At 38.7% G+C, this 16,137-nt stretch overlaps 1 protein-coding gene across 1 annotated transcript in view; it reads right to left on the bottom strand.

Annotated features, from left to right (window-relative positions):
- adamts6 (ADAM metallopeptidase with thrombospondin type 1 motif, 6) overlaps window positions 1-16,137 on the bottom strand; it is an 85,131-nt gene that overhangs the window by 46,601 nt on the left and 22,393 nt on the right. The window contains exons 10-12 of the mRNA XM_058788796.1: window positions 12,181-12,286; window positions 10,033-10,179; window positions 4,315-4,456 (exon numbers count right to left, since the gene is read on the bottom strand). Coding sequence (XP_058644779.1) covers window positions 4,315-4,456; window positions 10,033-10,179; window positions 12,181-12,286 — 395 coding nt within the window. The remainder of the gene's footprint in view (window positions 1-4,314; window positions 4,457-10,032; window positions 10,180-12,180; window positions 12,287-16,137) is intronic.

Raw genomic sequence — 16,137 nt, 5'->3', positions numbered from 1 at the left:
TACATCAACTTCACCCTGTGGGTCGTCGGATCTTGTTTTACTGTGGGCGATGTAGAGGAGCGCCCACGTCCACAGTGGACAAAGAGCCAGAGCCCACCGCAGAGAGACCCTACTCATCCCTGCATAGAGATCTAGACTGAGATGGAGCCAGCTGCCACATTTTTCCGCTAGTGCCCCTCAGCTCCACCATCAGCCCTGCCATGCAGCCCTGATCCACCTTGGGGATTCTAGTACCCAGTTATGTCCTGGCTTGAGGAGTCCCAGGCTCCGCCTCATCTTTCGGAGCCCCTAGTTCTACCTCTGCCCATCGACCAATTGGCTCATCCCAGCTTCTCGCTCCCTTGGCTCCACCATGGGCCGTCGCCCTGTTGGCTTCTCCGGGCTCCCTTGTCCCACTGCCTCTGCCCTCTCTACCATCGCCACGGACTTCCAGGATCTCTGTTGTGCTCTATCCCTGCATCCCTATGGCTCCGTCTGGCTCCTCCTTCCCTCAGGTTACACCACGGTCCCCACTTGCTCCGTTGTCACAGCAGTTCTCTGGTGCCCTGGCTCCTCCTTGGCCGCTTGTCGCTGGGACTCTCCCTCGGCCTCCTGGTCCTTCATCGTTGCCTGGGCCTTCTCATTGCACAGCATCACTTCAGTCAGTCAGGCTCAAGTTTCCACCTTGGCTCCTCCCTCCATCGGTTCCGCCAGGGATCGCCTACCTCATGGCCATCTCCTGGACTGCGCTAGGATCTTGTTGACCATCCATAGCTCATCCCTCCATAGCTCCTTCTGTCGCCTCCTTGGACTCTTTTGTTTTCTGTTTTTCATCTGCCCCTTGTCTATTCTCAGTTCCACCTTCTCTGCCAATTTACAGCGCAAAGCAGACTAATGCCACGCTTATGTTCAGTTTTTATCACATTTTCATTGTGTTTTGGTTGTATCTTCCTTGTTTTGTCATTTCACCTACTTTCTCATTTTTTTTAATTACTCCTTATGCTCACCTGTAATTTAGTTAATTATCTCATTAGCGGCCGTGTATTTAAGCCCTTCAGATCATTTAGTCCTTTGTCTGGTATTGTCATGTTGTGTTTTACACATGGTTTCATTTGTGATTCTTCTCTATTGGATTACCTGAATCACTTAAACTATATTTCTTTTGAATTACTTCATCTGCCTTCATGCTTTGACCTAAACATGACTATCTAGCTTTCAAGTAAAATAAAGAGTATTGCAATAAAAACATTACTTCTTTCTCCTTAACCTCCTACTTTTCTTGTCACCTAAGCAAAAACACTCAAAACCATCAGAACCGAACTCTGAAAACCATGGTTAAAAGATAGATAGATAGATAGATAGATAGATAGATAGATAGATAGATAGATAGATAGATAGATAGATCTGTTTATCGTCCTATCTATCGTTCTGTCTCTATTGAATTATTTGGTTTTGCACTTTTGTCAAATAAATTCTTATTTTCATTAATTAAATAATTTTGTGCAGATGCAAGAAAATGTAAAATGTTTATGTTGTGTATATATTTAATTAATCTTATATTTACATGTTCATTAATGACCCAAGCTACAGTTTTATAGATAAATAAACAATTGAATGAATTAACTACAAAAAATTGAACAATTATTAAGTCTTCGAGTGAGTCTTAAGACAACATATGCAAAACATTGACAAACTTGACTTCTAAGCTGAGTTTGTCCATGTTTTGCATAAGATGTCACAAGTTCACTCATACAGATAACTCGCACAGAATAATACCTTAATATCTGAAAAGTCCAGCCTCAAAATGACCCAGTCACAGTGAAATTGTTGAGACCACCTTACCATACTAGGCGCTCTCCAATGCCACTAAATATTTTCCTTTATGATGTTCCCATGTTCCATGGTGATAATCTCCTCATATACACAGCTAATTAATTGGTGGTTTAATAAACAGCAGGATAAAGTGTAATGCCTCCCACATCCTCTCTAGTCACTAGATCTAAACACCACTGATCTGAAGCAGAATAGATTTAGAAATAGATTTCCACTGGCTTTGTCCTAAAGACCCCCAGGCTCAAGTTTTCTTGAAGAATGGGGTAAATTCCACCCCACAGCCTTCAGGAAATGTATGACAGCATTCCAGGAAGAATCAAAGGCAAAAGGTGGTCGTACTCCTTATTAGGTCTTTGATATTAATATATTTTTAGGTTTCAAATTTTTTTGTCCACCCCCCGGATGTGTTTATCTCTCGTAACAGTTTTTCCAAACCAAATTCAAACCTCTGGTCTGCTGGTGTGGTTATAATTCTCCAAAGGCATGTATTAAACAGATGGTTGGCAGAAAAAAATAAGATTGTCAGAATCCACTAACACTACACGCTGTATTAAACTTGAGCCAAGGGAATGCAAGACTTTTTTCTTTACATGACCGTCTTCCATGCTGATCTATACCACAGTTATGAGCTTAAGAGAGAAATTACAGGGTTCTCTTTTTGGCATGCGTTCATCCACTGTCGGATATATCTCTCAATGAAACAAAAGAACTCTGTAATCTCGGGTAATTTAATTCTTTTCTGGTGTAGAAAGCAAAGCCGCATATTTGTACTAAGCAGAGCACCATCTCTTATTGATCATTAATTTTCCTGGCTTCATTCAAGCCTTTTTTTCTTCCCTGTGTCAGTTTATTTGCTTAAGTTTGTTATTCTTTGGGTAAAATCATTATCATTTCCAAAAGTCTGGGGATTCGACAGGAAAAGAAACAAACCTCAAGTATGGGCTTTCTCTGAAAGATATGTGGCCCGACTTCAAACATGCTCGACGAAGCTCGTTTCAGGTGCTGATAAAACAACAATCTTTAATTTCGACAACATTTATGGCATCATGTGACCTACTACAAGAGAGTATCGACTTGGCAGCCTCACTTCTAGCCCTCAAAGGAAGTGAAAATAATCTCAGCTGATTGCTATCACCTGCGTTTCTCAAAGCGTCCAAAAGTTCTCCACAATCAGGGCAAGTGTTACAAAAACTTAAACTCGATATATTCTTTACAAGTCCAAATGAGACACCACAGCACTCACTCACAGCATGTTTTTTCCCCTCATTGCTCTGTACATCAGAAAGCTCTTCTTGTAATGTTGCCTGCTGAACAAATCATGTCCTTTGGCTAGTCTCCTCTGGGTCAGTGGTAAAAATAACTGCTTGACCTCCGGCATCATGTCTCCTCAAAGTTCTTTAAGTAGCGGTCTTGCTCTCTATGTCCAAACCGCCTTCTGAATCAAAATCAGCTCTTGGATTTTAGTACATATACAGCAGGTTTTATCGTCACAGGTATCAAGAATGTAGCAAATATCTGATCACACTTGATGTGTTCATGAAGTTTCTGGCATTTTCTTGCAAAGCATGATTGACTAGGACCAAAATTCATAGATTTAGTGGTTTTTGCTTCACTGCATTGGTTGTAGTAAGGTAACATCTCTGTAACATTTTTAAAATGGTTTTCCTTAAGTAGACTCAAAATGTCAATATAATATGTTTTTACAACAAAAACAAAACCAGACCAAAACCAGCTTTTAAAATAACGTAATTTGTCCACTTGAATGACACATTTAAACGACAGCCACTGAATTGGCCCATTGTAACCAGCATTGGCAACTTGGCAACTTTGTCGCTTGATTTAGTGACTTTTAAAACCTCTTTTGGACCAATATATACCGATAAAAATGATATATCTATATACCATCGCATCTATAAAACTAGATATGGTTTATCCTAGTTTCCGAGACTCGATGGTACAGTATATTGTCATCTAGTGTCATTCAGCGAGCAGACTTTAGCTATTTTCCATTGAAAGTAGCTGGCAACAGTGATTGTAACAACATTTCTGCAATGTTTAAAAATCAACATCTACCATTGTTATGTTTTACTTTATCAACTTTCTCATGACTTTTAAGCAACCACAGAATAGTTGTGCTTGTTGTGATGGAAGTTTATTTTTGCTTCTTAGTTTGTGTGAGGTTGCTGTGTGAGTCTGACACAGCAACAGTGGCTCAACCAATGGCATGAGTTCGGGAAACCTGTTTGAAAACAGGTATTATTTTTGCTATACTGTTTGCTGACAATAGTAGCAAAGATATTACACAATTAACTTTTCAAGCTTGTAATTTTAACTTTTAATGACCACTTTATGATACTGCTTTTTAAAAAAGATCATGGTTGAAGCAGAACTGTCCCATTCTCTCACACAAAAATGCCAAAAATGTTTGGTGTCTGAGCCAACAAATGTCACTATGTGAGCATGACATTCCCAGAGCATGATAGTGTGTTGCAGCCTTCTTACCCCATATTTGCACTGACGGGAGGAGGCACCGTACTGGAAACGACACTGCTCATCTGCATCGTACACCTGCCCTGGAGCCACAGTGGGGTACAGGAAGTCTCGTTTCAGAGGCTCATTGTCCAGACATGTTCCCCGACCTGAGCTGTCAAAAAAACAAACCTTCAATGGGATTGGCTTCTCTACAGAGGCTTCATCTGTGTCCAACAAGAGAAAAAAGTCTTGTGACAAAATCTCACATGAAAGGCAAAGGAAAGGCATATTGTTAATGGGAATTAGCAAGCGAGAAACCTGGAAAATACAGAAGGCAAAATGAGGGAAGCGTGAATGACAAACAGTGGCCATAAAACGCTGAGATTTGGACTTATATGGTACTGCGGTGCGCCTATGGAATCCTTTGAAGAGCCAATAAAATGACGAAAGAGACTGAACGAGCAAAAAAACATAGAAGGTACCGGAGGTCACGTGTCCAGTCAAAGTTGTGTTTAGTCTGTTTAGTCAGCTAGAAATATGAATGCTCCCAAGAAACCCTCAAAAAAGGGCCACAGCTCTGTCTGCAGTGAACAAAGAGAAAAAATAGAGCCAAAGCAGAGGCCAGGCAGGGCATGTTTTGTTGGACTGTGTTTATTCTGGGTTCAGAAGTGGATCTTGTTTTATTCTCGGCGTCCCCGTTACGGATGCTTTTCCCCCCTCCCTGGCGTGCGCAAGCGGCTGAGAGACGTGTCCGCCCCACGCCGCTGCTGTCCGCCGGAATAAAACAGCCAATTATTATCCCGCTGGCTTTTCCAGCAGCATGTCGCGGAATACGCTCTCCTTCTCTCTGAGGGAATAGTGGGCTCGCTAACAACATAAACGCTAACATTTCATACTGCTGGAGAGCAGGCGGCTCTATTCTAGGTTCTGTCTGGCATTCACATGATTGCTGCAATTGAACGCGCAACCTAAAGCATGTTAACCAACCACCCCACCGTGCGCTGCTAAAAGCAACAGTGCCTCTAAAGAGAGTGAGTTTACATTGCATCAGCCAAGACACACTAACCCTCTGACGGTATGCCATTACAGTTTCAGACACTTTCTACAAGGAATATGTGTCTAACTCGCACATTTATTGGTCTGAAGATGGAAAAATGGGAAGGCGTGACTTTAAAACTTAAATGACAACTATTTGTTTATATATATTGGAAGCCGGATATAGTTATCACTGGAACTTGTTGAAATCAAATAGTTCTTACGTTAGAATAATTTGTAGTTTTATAATACTAAATCATTTGTTTTAGCCTTCAAACTAAAGTTCCAACATCATAATTTGCATTAAAAAATTTAATATATATAAATATATATGATTTTATATACTATATTTAATATTGTAAAATATTTAACATGTACACATAAAATACTGTCCTGAGAAAAAAAAAAATTAATAAATGTAATATTCACTAGTGTAAACAGTTTGATAATCAGCCCTGGTTTCTCCTAAATTAGCTAAATGCGGTTGATAAAATCTTACATTAATTAACAAAAGGGTATTCAAAAATATATTTAGATATCTAAAAAAAAAGCATCCTATGGATCTGGTTTCTGCAGTGCATTCAAAAGGAAGTATTAGGTGAAACAGGGATCTCTGGCTTCCCACCACAATACTGGAAGTCTAATCTAATTAAAAACTAAACCAAATACATTGGAAAGGAAAGAAACACATAAGCTCTAGCCTGGGGGGTAACCAATGTTGTATTTGGTTTCATCCATTTAGTTTTCTATTTTTTCCCATGTGTTTTGGTAGAATAATCCCCTCGCAGAGGAGAAAGACGAATCTGAATATGTGCCCTTGTATTGGAATACACAAACAAAGACTGTTTATTTCTTTAGAGAAAGACAAAAATGGTCACTTTAAAAATGGACATGTTTATTTGACATGTCAACAAAACTTCCTTGGGTAAACTCATTACAGCGAGCAGATATGTCAGCAATGAAAGGAAACTTAGTAACTTTTTATAATATTTCAGCACGAAAACAAATAGCTAAATAGGAAATTGCAAAAAATTACAGTTTGTCCATGGAAATAGTCTAACCTTGTGTTCGATCGATAGCAATTTTTCATTTTTTATAAGAGTTTTTATTTTCAAATCTAATTAGACAAGCCATGTGCTGGTATTTAGTATAAAACACAGAGATGCTTGTGTTGCTCAGTTTGACTGTGTTTGTGTCAGACTTTCTGGTTCAACGACATGCAACGGTTGATGCTGCTTTGCTTCATTTGGAATCATTGCAAAATAACCATCCATGTTGTGTCTATAATGTAAGTTAAGCGATATTAACTTGTCCCAAAACAAGGGGGCAGTTGGTTGACATAACAACAAAACAATGTTTTAGATACACGAAACTGCAGATATCTAATTAAACACTTATTTGACACCTTTTTATCACCCACTATGTGTATGGTTATTATACATTTTGAAACTGACACAATTAACATTTAATGGCCAATGTCAATCTCAAAATTTGCATGTATATCTGCCAATTAATTAGCCTGTCCAATGAGTTTCACTGTAATAATGACTGCTGTAAACAGAAGCCTAAATTGCTTTTAGCCATTTTTACAAAAGCCACTTTCTTTACTGAAGGTTCCTACTGTACATGTACAAACAAGCACGCTAAAATAAGTCAAAATCTACAGCCAAACACCGGTTTCTGGTGAGGAAAGATCCATCCACACGTCCAGAATCTAGATGGGGATGTTGCGGTAATAGACTAGCATTATCATAGCAGAGCTGTTTTACTGCCAAAGATTACATCAACCTGAGATTTCAGAGAAAGTCCATTATTGATGAATTGCCCGGCACTAAGCAAATCCAAAAAAGGAAGGTTTGTATTCAGCCTCAATCCGAAATGGTCACAGATGACACGGTGTGATTATACAACAGGGAGTTCATCCCAAACCAACAGAGCAGCGTTTCTTTGTGTTTGTGTGGGAAGTTGGCACACGATGATAAAGCTTCTGATGCCAGCGATGGCTGTGATGTTAATCTTCTTCCATGAGGTCATTCACCAGGAAAACTTTTTGACAGCCATGGCAACCGCTATTATTTTCTTTCGTCTTACGTTAGGCTAACAATTCACAGACTTGCCTATGACTGCCTACTACAGATCAACTTCCACACTCTCATCTAGCCATGAACAGACTCTTTTTCAAATCCAGCACATTTGTGTGGTTATAAAAAAATTAAGCCAATTGTTAAGCGGCATTATGTATCGGTAGTAAAATAGAGAGTAAAACCATAAAAGTAATCCTCTAACTGCACACTAGAAATTTAATCAATTTAGTTAAAATGTTACATTTGGCAATTTAGGTTTTAGAAGGATGCTCACAGATGCCCTCTTTCTCAAAGTGCTAAGAGCCTCATTTGGGACAAGGCCAACATTTTTGAGTCGTGGTGCACAGTTTATCAATCCATTTGGAAGAAATGTCATATTTACAATGTGCTGGGATGCTGCAATGAGTACTTTTGAGGAAAAATTAGCCACTATATTTGCCAATGTTTTGATAATCTTTGAATCTTCGAAAGATTTCGAAAGAGTGGACAGTTAATGGACAGTTATAATCAAGCTGCAGCAGGTTTTTGTGTAGTTGAGTTGTAGTCTTCAGTTGCGAAATCTGCATTGGAAAATTTTTCGCCCAGCTGCAAAATTTCAAATTGTATAGATTCCTAAAATAACTAAATGTTGCCTGCAAAAATTCGCCAAATAAAGGTAAATGTGACACAGCTGTGATCAAATATTTGTCATGCCTCACCTCTATCTTTCAGAGCATTCACAAAACTCTGTGTCCAGTTGTAGTCTAATTACCATGTATGCATGCTAGACGAATCTGATCTGCATTCCTTATTAAGGGGTTTTAAAGTGACTTTGCAAAAAGAATAAAAAAAAACTGATATGATTTCAGACAAACAAAATAATTTACAAAGACGAGTTTTATTCCAACCTAAGTAAACCGTTTAAAGCGCCTGTAAATTTGCTAACTTAAATAGAAGAATGTCCGATTGCCCAGAAATGTTTAATAAATTTAAGAAAGTTTTGGTTACACTTTATTTTGACAGTCCACTTTAGACATTTTACTTACTTTAAGTAACTTTGCAACTACATGTCAACTAAAGCCCAAAGTATACTTCACTTTTTATGCGACTGTCTATTTACTGTGAGCGTGACGCTGATTTCTTCACCAGAATAGTATGCGCGTACTGTACACGCACCAGCCAGTTTGTTCATGCAGGTTGCACATGAATTTGTTTTGCACTAATCAGTTGTTCCACAAGGTGGCAACACTGGCCTGGGCCGTTGCTTGACAGTAGAAAATGAAACTAAATTGACGGAACAACAACAGCAAGATACCTGAGACTGCAACAATAAATGCCTACAGTATACTGAAGAGCACTTTTTTGAGAGGGTTATGAGATAGCCGCAACTTTATTTTGAGAGATTGCAAAGATAAATAGAAAAATAGAGCAGACACTGGACAAAGATTAAACTTTCTAGAGCATGTGTCGACTGCCTGCGTTCACGCATGCTATCAAATGGAGACTCTGAAAGGCTATGCATTCGAGTGTACTCATAGCGTACCTGTATAAAAACAAAGTATACTTTTGGGCTTCACTCTCATTAGATTATTAATAAACTGGTTATGGCTAGAGATAGGGTTAGGGTTAGTAGAATAAGTTGACATGGACTTGAAAATTGACTTATAGTCAGTAGAATGTCTAAAGTAAAAGTGTTACCCATGGTGTTATTTTACAGGTTGCATCTAGTTGTTAAAACTTGTTCTGCAAAACTTTTGTAAGATTTGTATTCGGTTCTACCAATATTGCGAGTGGGTTTAATTGTATGCAGTGTATGCAACGCTTTTCGCAGAATGAGAGTTACTATTACATGATGTTTTCAGACTAGATGCTAATAGTCAAAAGCTGCCTATGTCTGGTAGAAAAGTAGTGATTTTTTAATAGTCCTTTACGATCGTTACTTATCAGACTGTACGAATATGATTATCAGGTCACACTGTGGGATCTCAGTTGTCATTAATGTCAAACTGTACAACAGTCAAGACGCGTTAAAAATGGATGCGAGCAAGAAAACTTGTCCGGAGTTTTACATTATCAACCCATACACGTTCACTGCGAGCTGCATTACACGCGGGGCTGAAATGGTGGCTATCATGAAAAGTATATGAATGGTGAAGAATAAGTGTTAGCAGCACTACAAAATCAAATGACAACAGCGGTGCAACCGGTGTTTATCATAGCAAAGACAACATATCAAATTACTTCCGTGAGCGGGGGACGGGAGAAATCTCTAGCATTAATTCTGATCATGGCTTGTCTTGAAATACGAAGACGTATTTCGTATTTCGTATTTAGTATTTAGTTCGTCGTAGAAGTCACACTGCAAGACAATCTTCTGACACTGCCAGAATTTCGTCGGAGGTAAGATTTGATTGAAACGGCCATTAATCAGCTGTTGGTGAACATGTAAAACCAGCAATCAAAGACTACAGATTTTAGCCTAGGAATATAGGAATCTTTTAGGATTGTCAAAAATTGTCACAGACGACCAAATTGTGGCCAAAATCGCACAATGTGAGCTGGGCTTTAGACCAGCAAATGAGATGGAATAATGGATTATATTAAAGATTAGATTTAAGGCAAGCATTCTTCAAATGCTCTTTTCACTTACTCCAAAAAGCTGGTGATATAGTCCTTGCTGCAGGCTGACCAGGAGAAGGGGTTGGTGTTGGCTGTGATATGGGCCGCCATCAGCTTGGCTGTCTCGTGACCTTTGGTCCCGCAGGAGTTCCCAATCCCATCGTGGTTCATACCGAAACTGTGAGACAAGCAGCAGATCATGAATTTTGATGGATCACGTCAAGCACGTCGCCCACCCCGCACACAAGCAAACAAGCTCGGGCAGCTCTGAAAGCTCAGGAGCGGAGGACATCTCCTTCAGCTAAGCTGTAAAGAGAGGATCTCTCTGGCTCGGTAACAGCTGTGAGAAGGGGACTGATGGGTCAAAGGCCAGAGGCTGTCTGGAGCTCTGAAGGAACGTGAAAGTTGTAATCACCACCCTGATCCAGGCCTGTCAATCAATAATTACACGTTTGAGCAGACCTCAATCGGGCAGTCATCTCTTAATGAACCTGGCCTGCCTTTCCCCCTTCCTCCAAGCTGCTTTCATCTGCTCACGGGCCATCGGTGTACAAGACTGCTGAAGCATTCAGCCACATTCCTTGCCGGCAACTCCACAAATACATCATTTGAGCCGTGCAAATTTTGCTCCCTTACATATCTGTCTGGATATTGTATGAAAAAATCAGATCACCTTACGGCGAGACCTCGAAGCTTTCGTTGTCGGCCGGGGTCTATCCAAAAGCAGAAATCAGCCTCTAATGCATATAACATACCCCCCACCACATCACACAATTCCTCTGTGTTTTTTTAAGGCGCACATTTATGACATTTCACTCTACTCTCAATATAAATCAGTGCGGGAGAAACCTTCCCCACAAGAAGCAGGGGCTATTTTTACAACAGCTCCACAACTGAAGCAGACGCAAGACATAATAGAGGAAATTACCATCTCGCTGAACTTAGCCGAAAAGCTACATAGACCAATAGATCATGGTTATTTTTCTAAGCTTTCTGGGATAGGGTTCATTTGTCCAGACTGTCATTTGCATAAAGATGTGTGTGCAGGCAGTTCACGCTTTGCATTTTGGCTGGAGGATTATACATAGTAATGACCACAATAAAACCAATCCAGACACAAATACATTATGAGACGTGAAAGCGTCACATGTAGAATACTGAGCAATTTTTCAACCACAAGGACTTTAATAAAGTCCTGACCATCTAATTACACATTCAGGGGTGAATTCACTGAACAGTTGCATTACTTTTGTGCGCTGTATTTCACTTGCTACCCACAATCCAGTTTAATTAGATACTAAATGCTCTAAAACAGGTGTCAAGTAAAATCAAGAAAAGAAAAAAAATCTGGAAAATTTTCATTGAAAATGTAGTTTAAAACTTGAAAAGTTCTGCAAAAAGAAATGTCGTTCGTTCGTTCGGTTATTTAAAAAGAAAAAGGTTTTGAGTTACGACTAAAACTGAACTAAACTTGTCTTGTTATTATAACATTGAATTTTCTGATATTTTAACGATTTGAGTTGGTTGCAGCACATAACACAGCATTTGGCAGATAAAGGTGTTTCAAATTTACAGTTTTGTTAAAATAAGATTTTCTTGAGCAATAATAACAAAAGAGGATTTTTTCTTCATTATTTCAAAACATTGAGTTATGGTGCTCATACAAGAAAAATTAGTTCAAATCTGGCTTGCAACATTCTTGTTTTCTTTTCTCCCAAATATTTTCCTATAAAAGTGCCAGAAAGTGTATAAACTCACTATAAACAAGACGATTTAAAGGGACAATTCTCCAAAAAATGTTCGAAAAACAATTTCGTCATCATTTACTTGAGGCTTCATTGACATAGCCATTGACTTCCATAGCATTATTTTTTCTTTACATACTATGGACATCAATGGCTACCGTCAACTGTTTGGTAACGCACATTCTTCAGAATCTTCTTTTGTGTTCAGCAGAAGAAAGAAACACATCAGGTTGGAATAACATGAGGGTTGGTAAACAATGACGCAATATTCATTTTTGGGTGAACTCTCCCTTTAAGTTAAGTTAAATGGAGATGCCTGCCTTAGCAAACACCACTAATTAACTGCAATTAACATATTACAATCCATTTGACTGTTCACATTCATTCATTCAGACAGAAACACAAAGACAAATAGAGAGAGAAAATATACTTACTTGTGTCCGATTTCATGTGCAATAGTGAAGGCCGAACCAAGGCCTATATCTTCATTAATACTACAGCTCCTCTCTGGCTCACACATTCCAGCTACGGACGCCAAACCTGACACACATACACACACACACACACACACAAAAAAAAAGCACACACACACACACACACACACATAAGGTCAGGTCAAGGTGTAGAAGTGCTGCACTGAGTCACCACCATAAAATGAGATTCTTCACATTAACCTCGACACCACTGAATTTGAAGCTGGTGAAAAGTTTATGCTAAAGTTTTTTTAAATCACCAGGGGGTGGGTCAACACTGACGGCTAGACGATTAAATAAAAAAAACAACTGATGTTGTAGCTGGAAAATGTCTAGACAAGGGGGTTAGATTTATAAATTCTACATCTGGTAACAAGGGACCACCTAGTAATTCAAGCCAGAGCTTGGAATTCAAGAAAACACATCACTTTGTGCCCCTAAAATATAGATGTTTTTATTATTCAAGGTTTCAGAGTTTCAAAAAGAGTGAAAGAAATCATTGTTTTCTTAATCCTGTTATGTTTGTTTTCTTCCAAATAAGATTTAGTTGACAATTTTTGGGTATTAACATAAGCTGAAATTTACTACTGACAGTGTTTTGGTCCCCAGCCTACAGGGACTTGGCTTTCTGAGAGGTTTGTACTTTTTTAAGCTTTATGTTGCACTGTCATTTTCCTTGACATAAATAAACAGGCCTGTTATTTAATTGGTATGGAATGAAGGAAACATTAAATCTACTCTCTGTTTTTATGTAGCAACTTTTGTAGCAAGCCACCTCAGTGTGGCAGCACTGACATAGAGCACTTGGATCTCACAAAACTTTCACAAATCTTTCTGCACACTGCCTACATAGGCAGCTTGATGACTGGAATATAACATGAGAACTGACTAATTTAGAACAACACATTCATCAACAGCAACAAAGTCAAGCGAACAACACTCAACATTATGTAAAGTACTCACAACTGAGAGTTTTTTTTAAGTTATGTTTTTGGGCTTTTATGCCTTTAATGGACAGAACAGCAGAGAGATGACAGGAAAGCATTGGGAAGAGAAAGGGGAGTTGGATCAGCAAAGGACCTCGAGATGGGAATCGTCACTGTGTCGCTGTGAGCACAACTGTGCTATATGTCGGCACATTAACCACGAGGCTATCGGCGCCAACCGCTCAATTGAGGTTTGGCTATAGGTTGACAACCTCTTGACAACATGTTACTCCAAATTTTATGGATAAAATTTAAGCTATATAAATTTGAATGAATTTAAGTTATTTAAAATAAAAAAATCATAAGAGCTACTATTTAAAAAAATACAAAAAAAATGTTTTTCTGGGATTGCCTTCGCATTTTTGTTACATTAATGATTTGATACATTAAACTTTCTTCTGTGGAGGAAAAAAAAAAGGAATTGGTTACTATTTTCTTTGCAATTACAATAAATGGGTCTTTTAAGCATCAAAAAGGGTGCAAAAGGAGCACAAAAGTATTAGAAGAGTAGTCCATACACTGTAAAATAAATAAATAAATAAAAAGGAAAATGTACTGATAATTAACTATTCATTTTATGGACATTTTTGTTAACCATCAAACACAACGTAATGAAGTGCAAAATTCATAATACAGGTTAAACACCTGTAAAAAATATATATACAGAAATCCCTTCATTTTAATACAGTACATTGTGCCCTATTTTACAGGGTTTTTTGTTTTACAGTACACTTGTACTGTAAAACTATGCTTTTAATTCTCCTAAAAAATGATTAATTTCATGTCTTACAAAAATATCAGATGTTTCTTCTTGACAAAGAAGAAGATGGAGCAAAGATTGAGTCTTCACAGTCTCAAAGCCAGCTGCTTCTGTTAAGGGGAGGGGGTTCCCTTGAAGCTATGAAGTGGGGAAAAGGGCTTTTGCAAAATCCAGGTGTCTCAGTTCTTTTTTCCCATCTATCCAGCCTGGGAGAGCAGAACAATTCTCACCAGATTACATCTGTTGGTGATTGGTGGGAGCAAAACACAAAACCTTAAAGCTAGATGCATGGAGGACCATTCAAGATCCAAGAAGCCTGCTCTGGTTTCTGGTTGGATCAGACACATGGTGGGTAGTTTATCTTTGCAAACTCAAATGCACAAAGGAAACCTTAGCCTTTAATTTAATGTCCATAATTCAACAATTCAACAGTCTTGGATAAATTACCTGTTGGGGGCATTCACTGGTGTGTTACATTTAATTACAAGACATATAAGATCTAATGGAGAGTTGGTTTCATCAACATTAAACTTAGTGTAACGTGTCTTCACACAAGGTTGAAAATGCACTTGCCGCTTATAGAATTTGAGAGCTTTCCTCATATATGACTCGGTATAACTAACATACGTTTTATGGCCTCAGTTCATTATACTCTTATGGTCCTTTTTGTGTCCTAAATTTTAAGACTTTGTTTTCATTGTATATGGAAAATAGCAACTTGGTGATTTTTGGAAATATCTTCAATCAATGAAATATTTATTCATAAATATCATTAATTTTGTGGAGTTGCACCATCTGATATTTTAAAACCTGAACTAACCTTAAATAATGCATTATAAAAAAGGTAAAACTGTCTGAAATTTTAAGAGTCTGCATGGGATGTTTTTTTATGTTATTGTTTTCTGCATGTTGGTTGCACCACATGACATAGTTGGTCACACCACACTGTGTTTTTCCAAATATAATAAATATAACAATAATAAAAGATTATTTCAGACTACTTAAGAATTTAATTCTTTTAATGAGGCTTTTCCCCTTCATTTTATTATAAGAATAATCACCTTGACATTTTCAACTTTATGCCTCTTCAGAAATATAAAAATAATTTTAATTCAGAAATTGAAATCCTACTCATTTTTAAAGAGATATATTAATTGCATTTCGTAAAAAAATAATAGACAGAACAAATAAACAAACAAAAAATAAACATAACCATGTCACTGACCCGTGATCCATGGAAAACACAGTAATACAGATTTGGAAAGCTACGAGGCTGAACTACTGCTTTAAAGTTGATAATATAACAAAAGAGTATTGGAAAGGTATAAACCTGACCTCCCTGTGGGCAAAATAATATTAAAGATATTGCAAAAGAATATGGAATACCGAGAGAAACTTGTGTCTGCTTAGGACCCATTGCTCCAACAAAGCACTTCTGGTCTCTTTATCTTCCTTATCCAGAGGCCCAAACAAGAGCAGACATGCAAATCAAAGGCTAATAAGACACCGACTGGAGGCAAGAAGGGTAAAAAAGGAAAGAGATACAGGATGGAAAAGGGCTAGTGGGCCCAGGCTGATTTGAAAGCTCATTTGTGGGGCTCGTTTTCCTAAGCCAAGGGTCGCGTTGGTATTATCCCCACTCTGCGATTACCCAGTGACCCCCAGAGGGCAACACGTTGACCCGAGATCACGATGATGCCTCTGGGTGAGTGGGGGGTGTTAAAGTGGAGATGGAGGTGGAGAAAGAGGAGGGGGGCAGCAAGGAAGCAGAGCAGATGCCAGGGCAATTAAAGGGACCCGGGGAATGTGACGAATGCGGTCAATCTGTCAAACCACCCCTGGAGTCACAATATTACTTCTAAGATATACGGTTCAGCCCTGGAGGGGGCTGGTTCAGATAAGACGAGGCTTTGACACTGCCTGCAGACCATTTAAGGGGGGGAAACACCAGTGTTTGCTTTCTCCTCAGTTATCCCGACTTCTTTAAACATATTAATTCTTCTTTTATCTGTTGTTCTCTGTTATATATTGTATAGTCTAATTTTCCTCACTCATTTTCTTTTTTGGCTTGCCCAGGGGAGGGGTAAACACCTCCGTCCCGTAGCAGACAGGAGTGGGAATGTTTGGAAATGAAACAAGAGACAGCGGCGGCTGTAGAGGCAGGCAGGCTTT

The sequence above is a fragment of the Onychostoma macrolepis genome, chromosome 10 (genome assembly GCF_012432095.1).
Source record: "Onychostoma macrolepis isolate SWU-2019 chromosome 10, ASM1243209v1, whole genome shotgun sequence".
NCBI lineage: Eukaryota > Metazoa > Chordata > Actinopteri > Cypriniformes > Cyprinidae > Onychostoma > Onychostoma macrolepis.
This window is presented reverse-complemented; position numbering and strand designations above follow the sequence as displayed.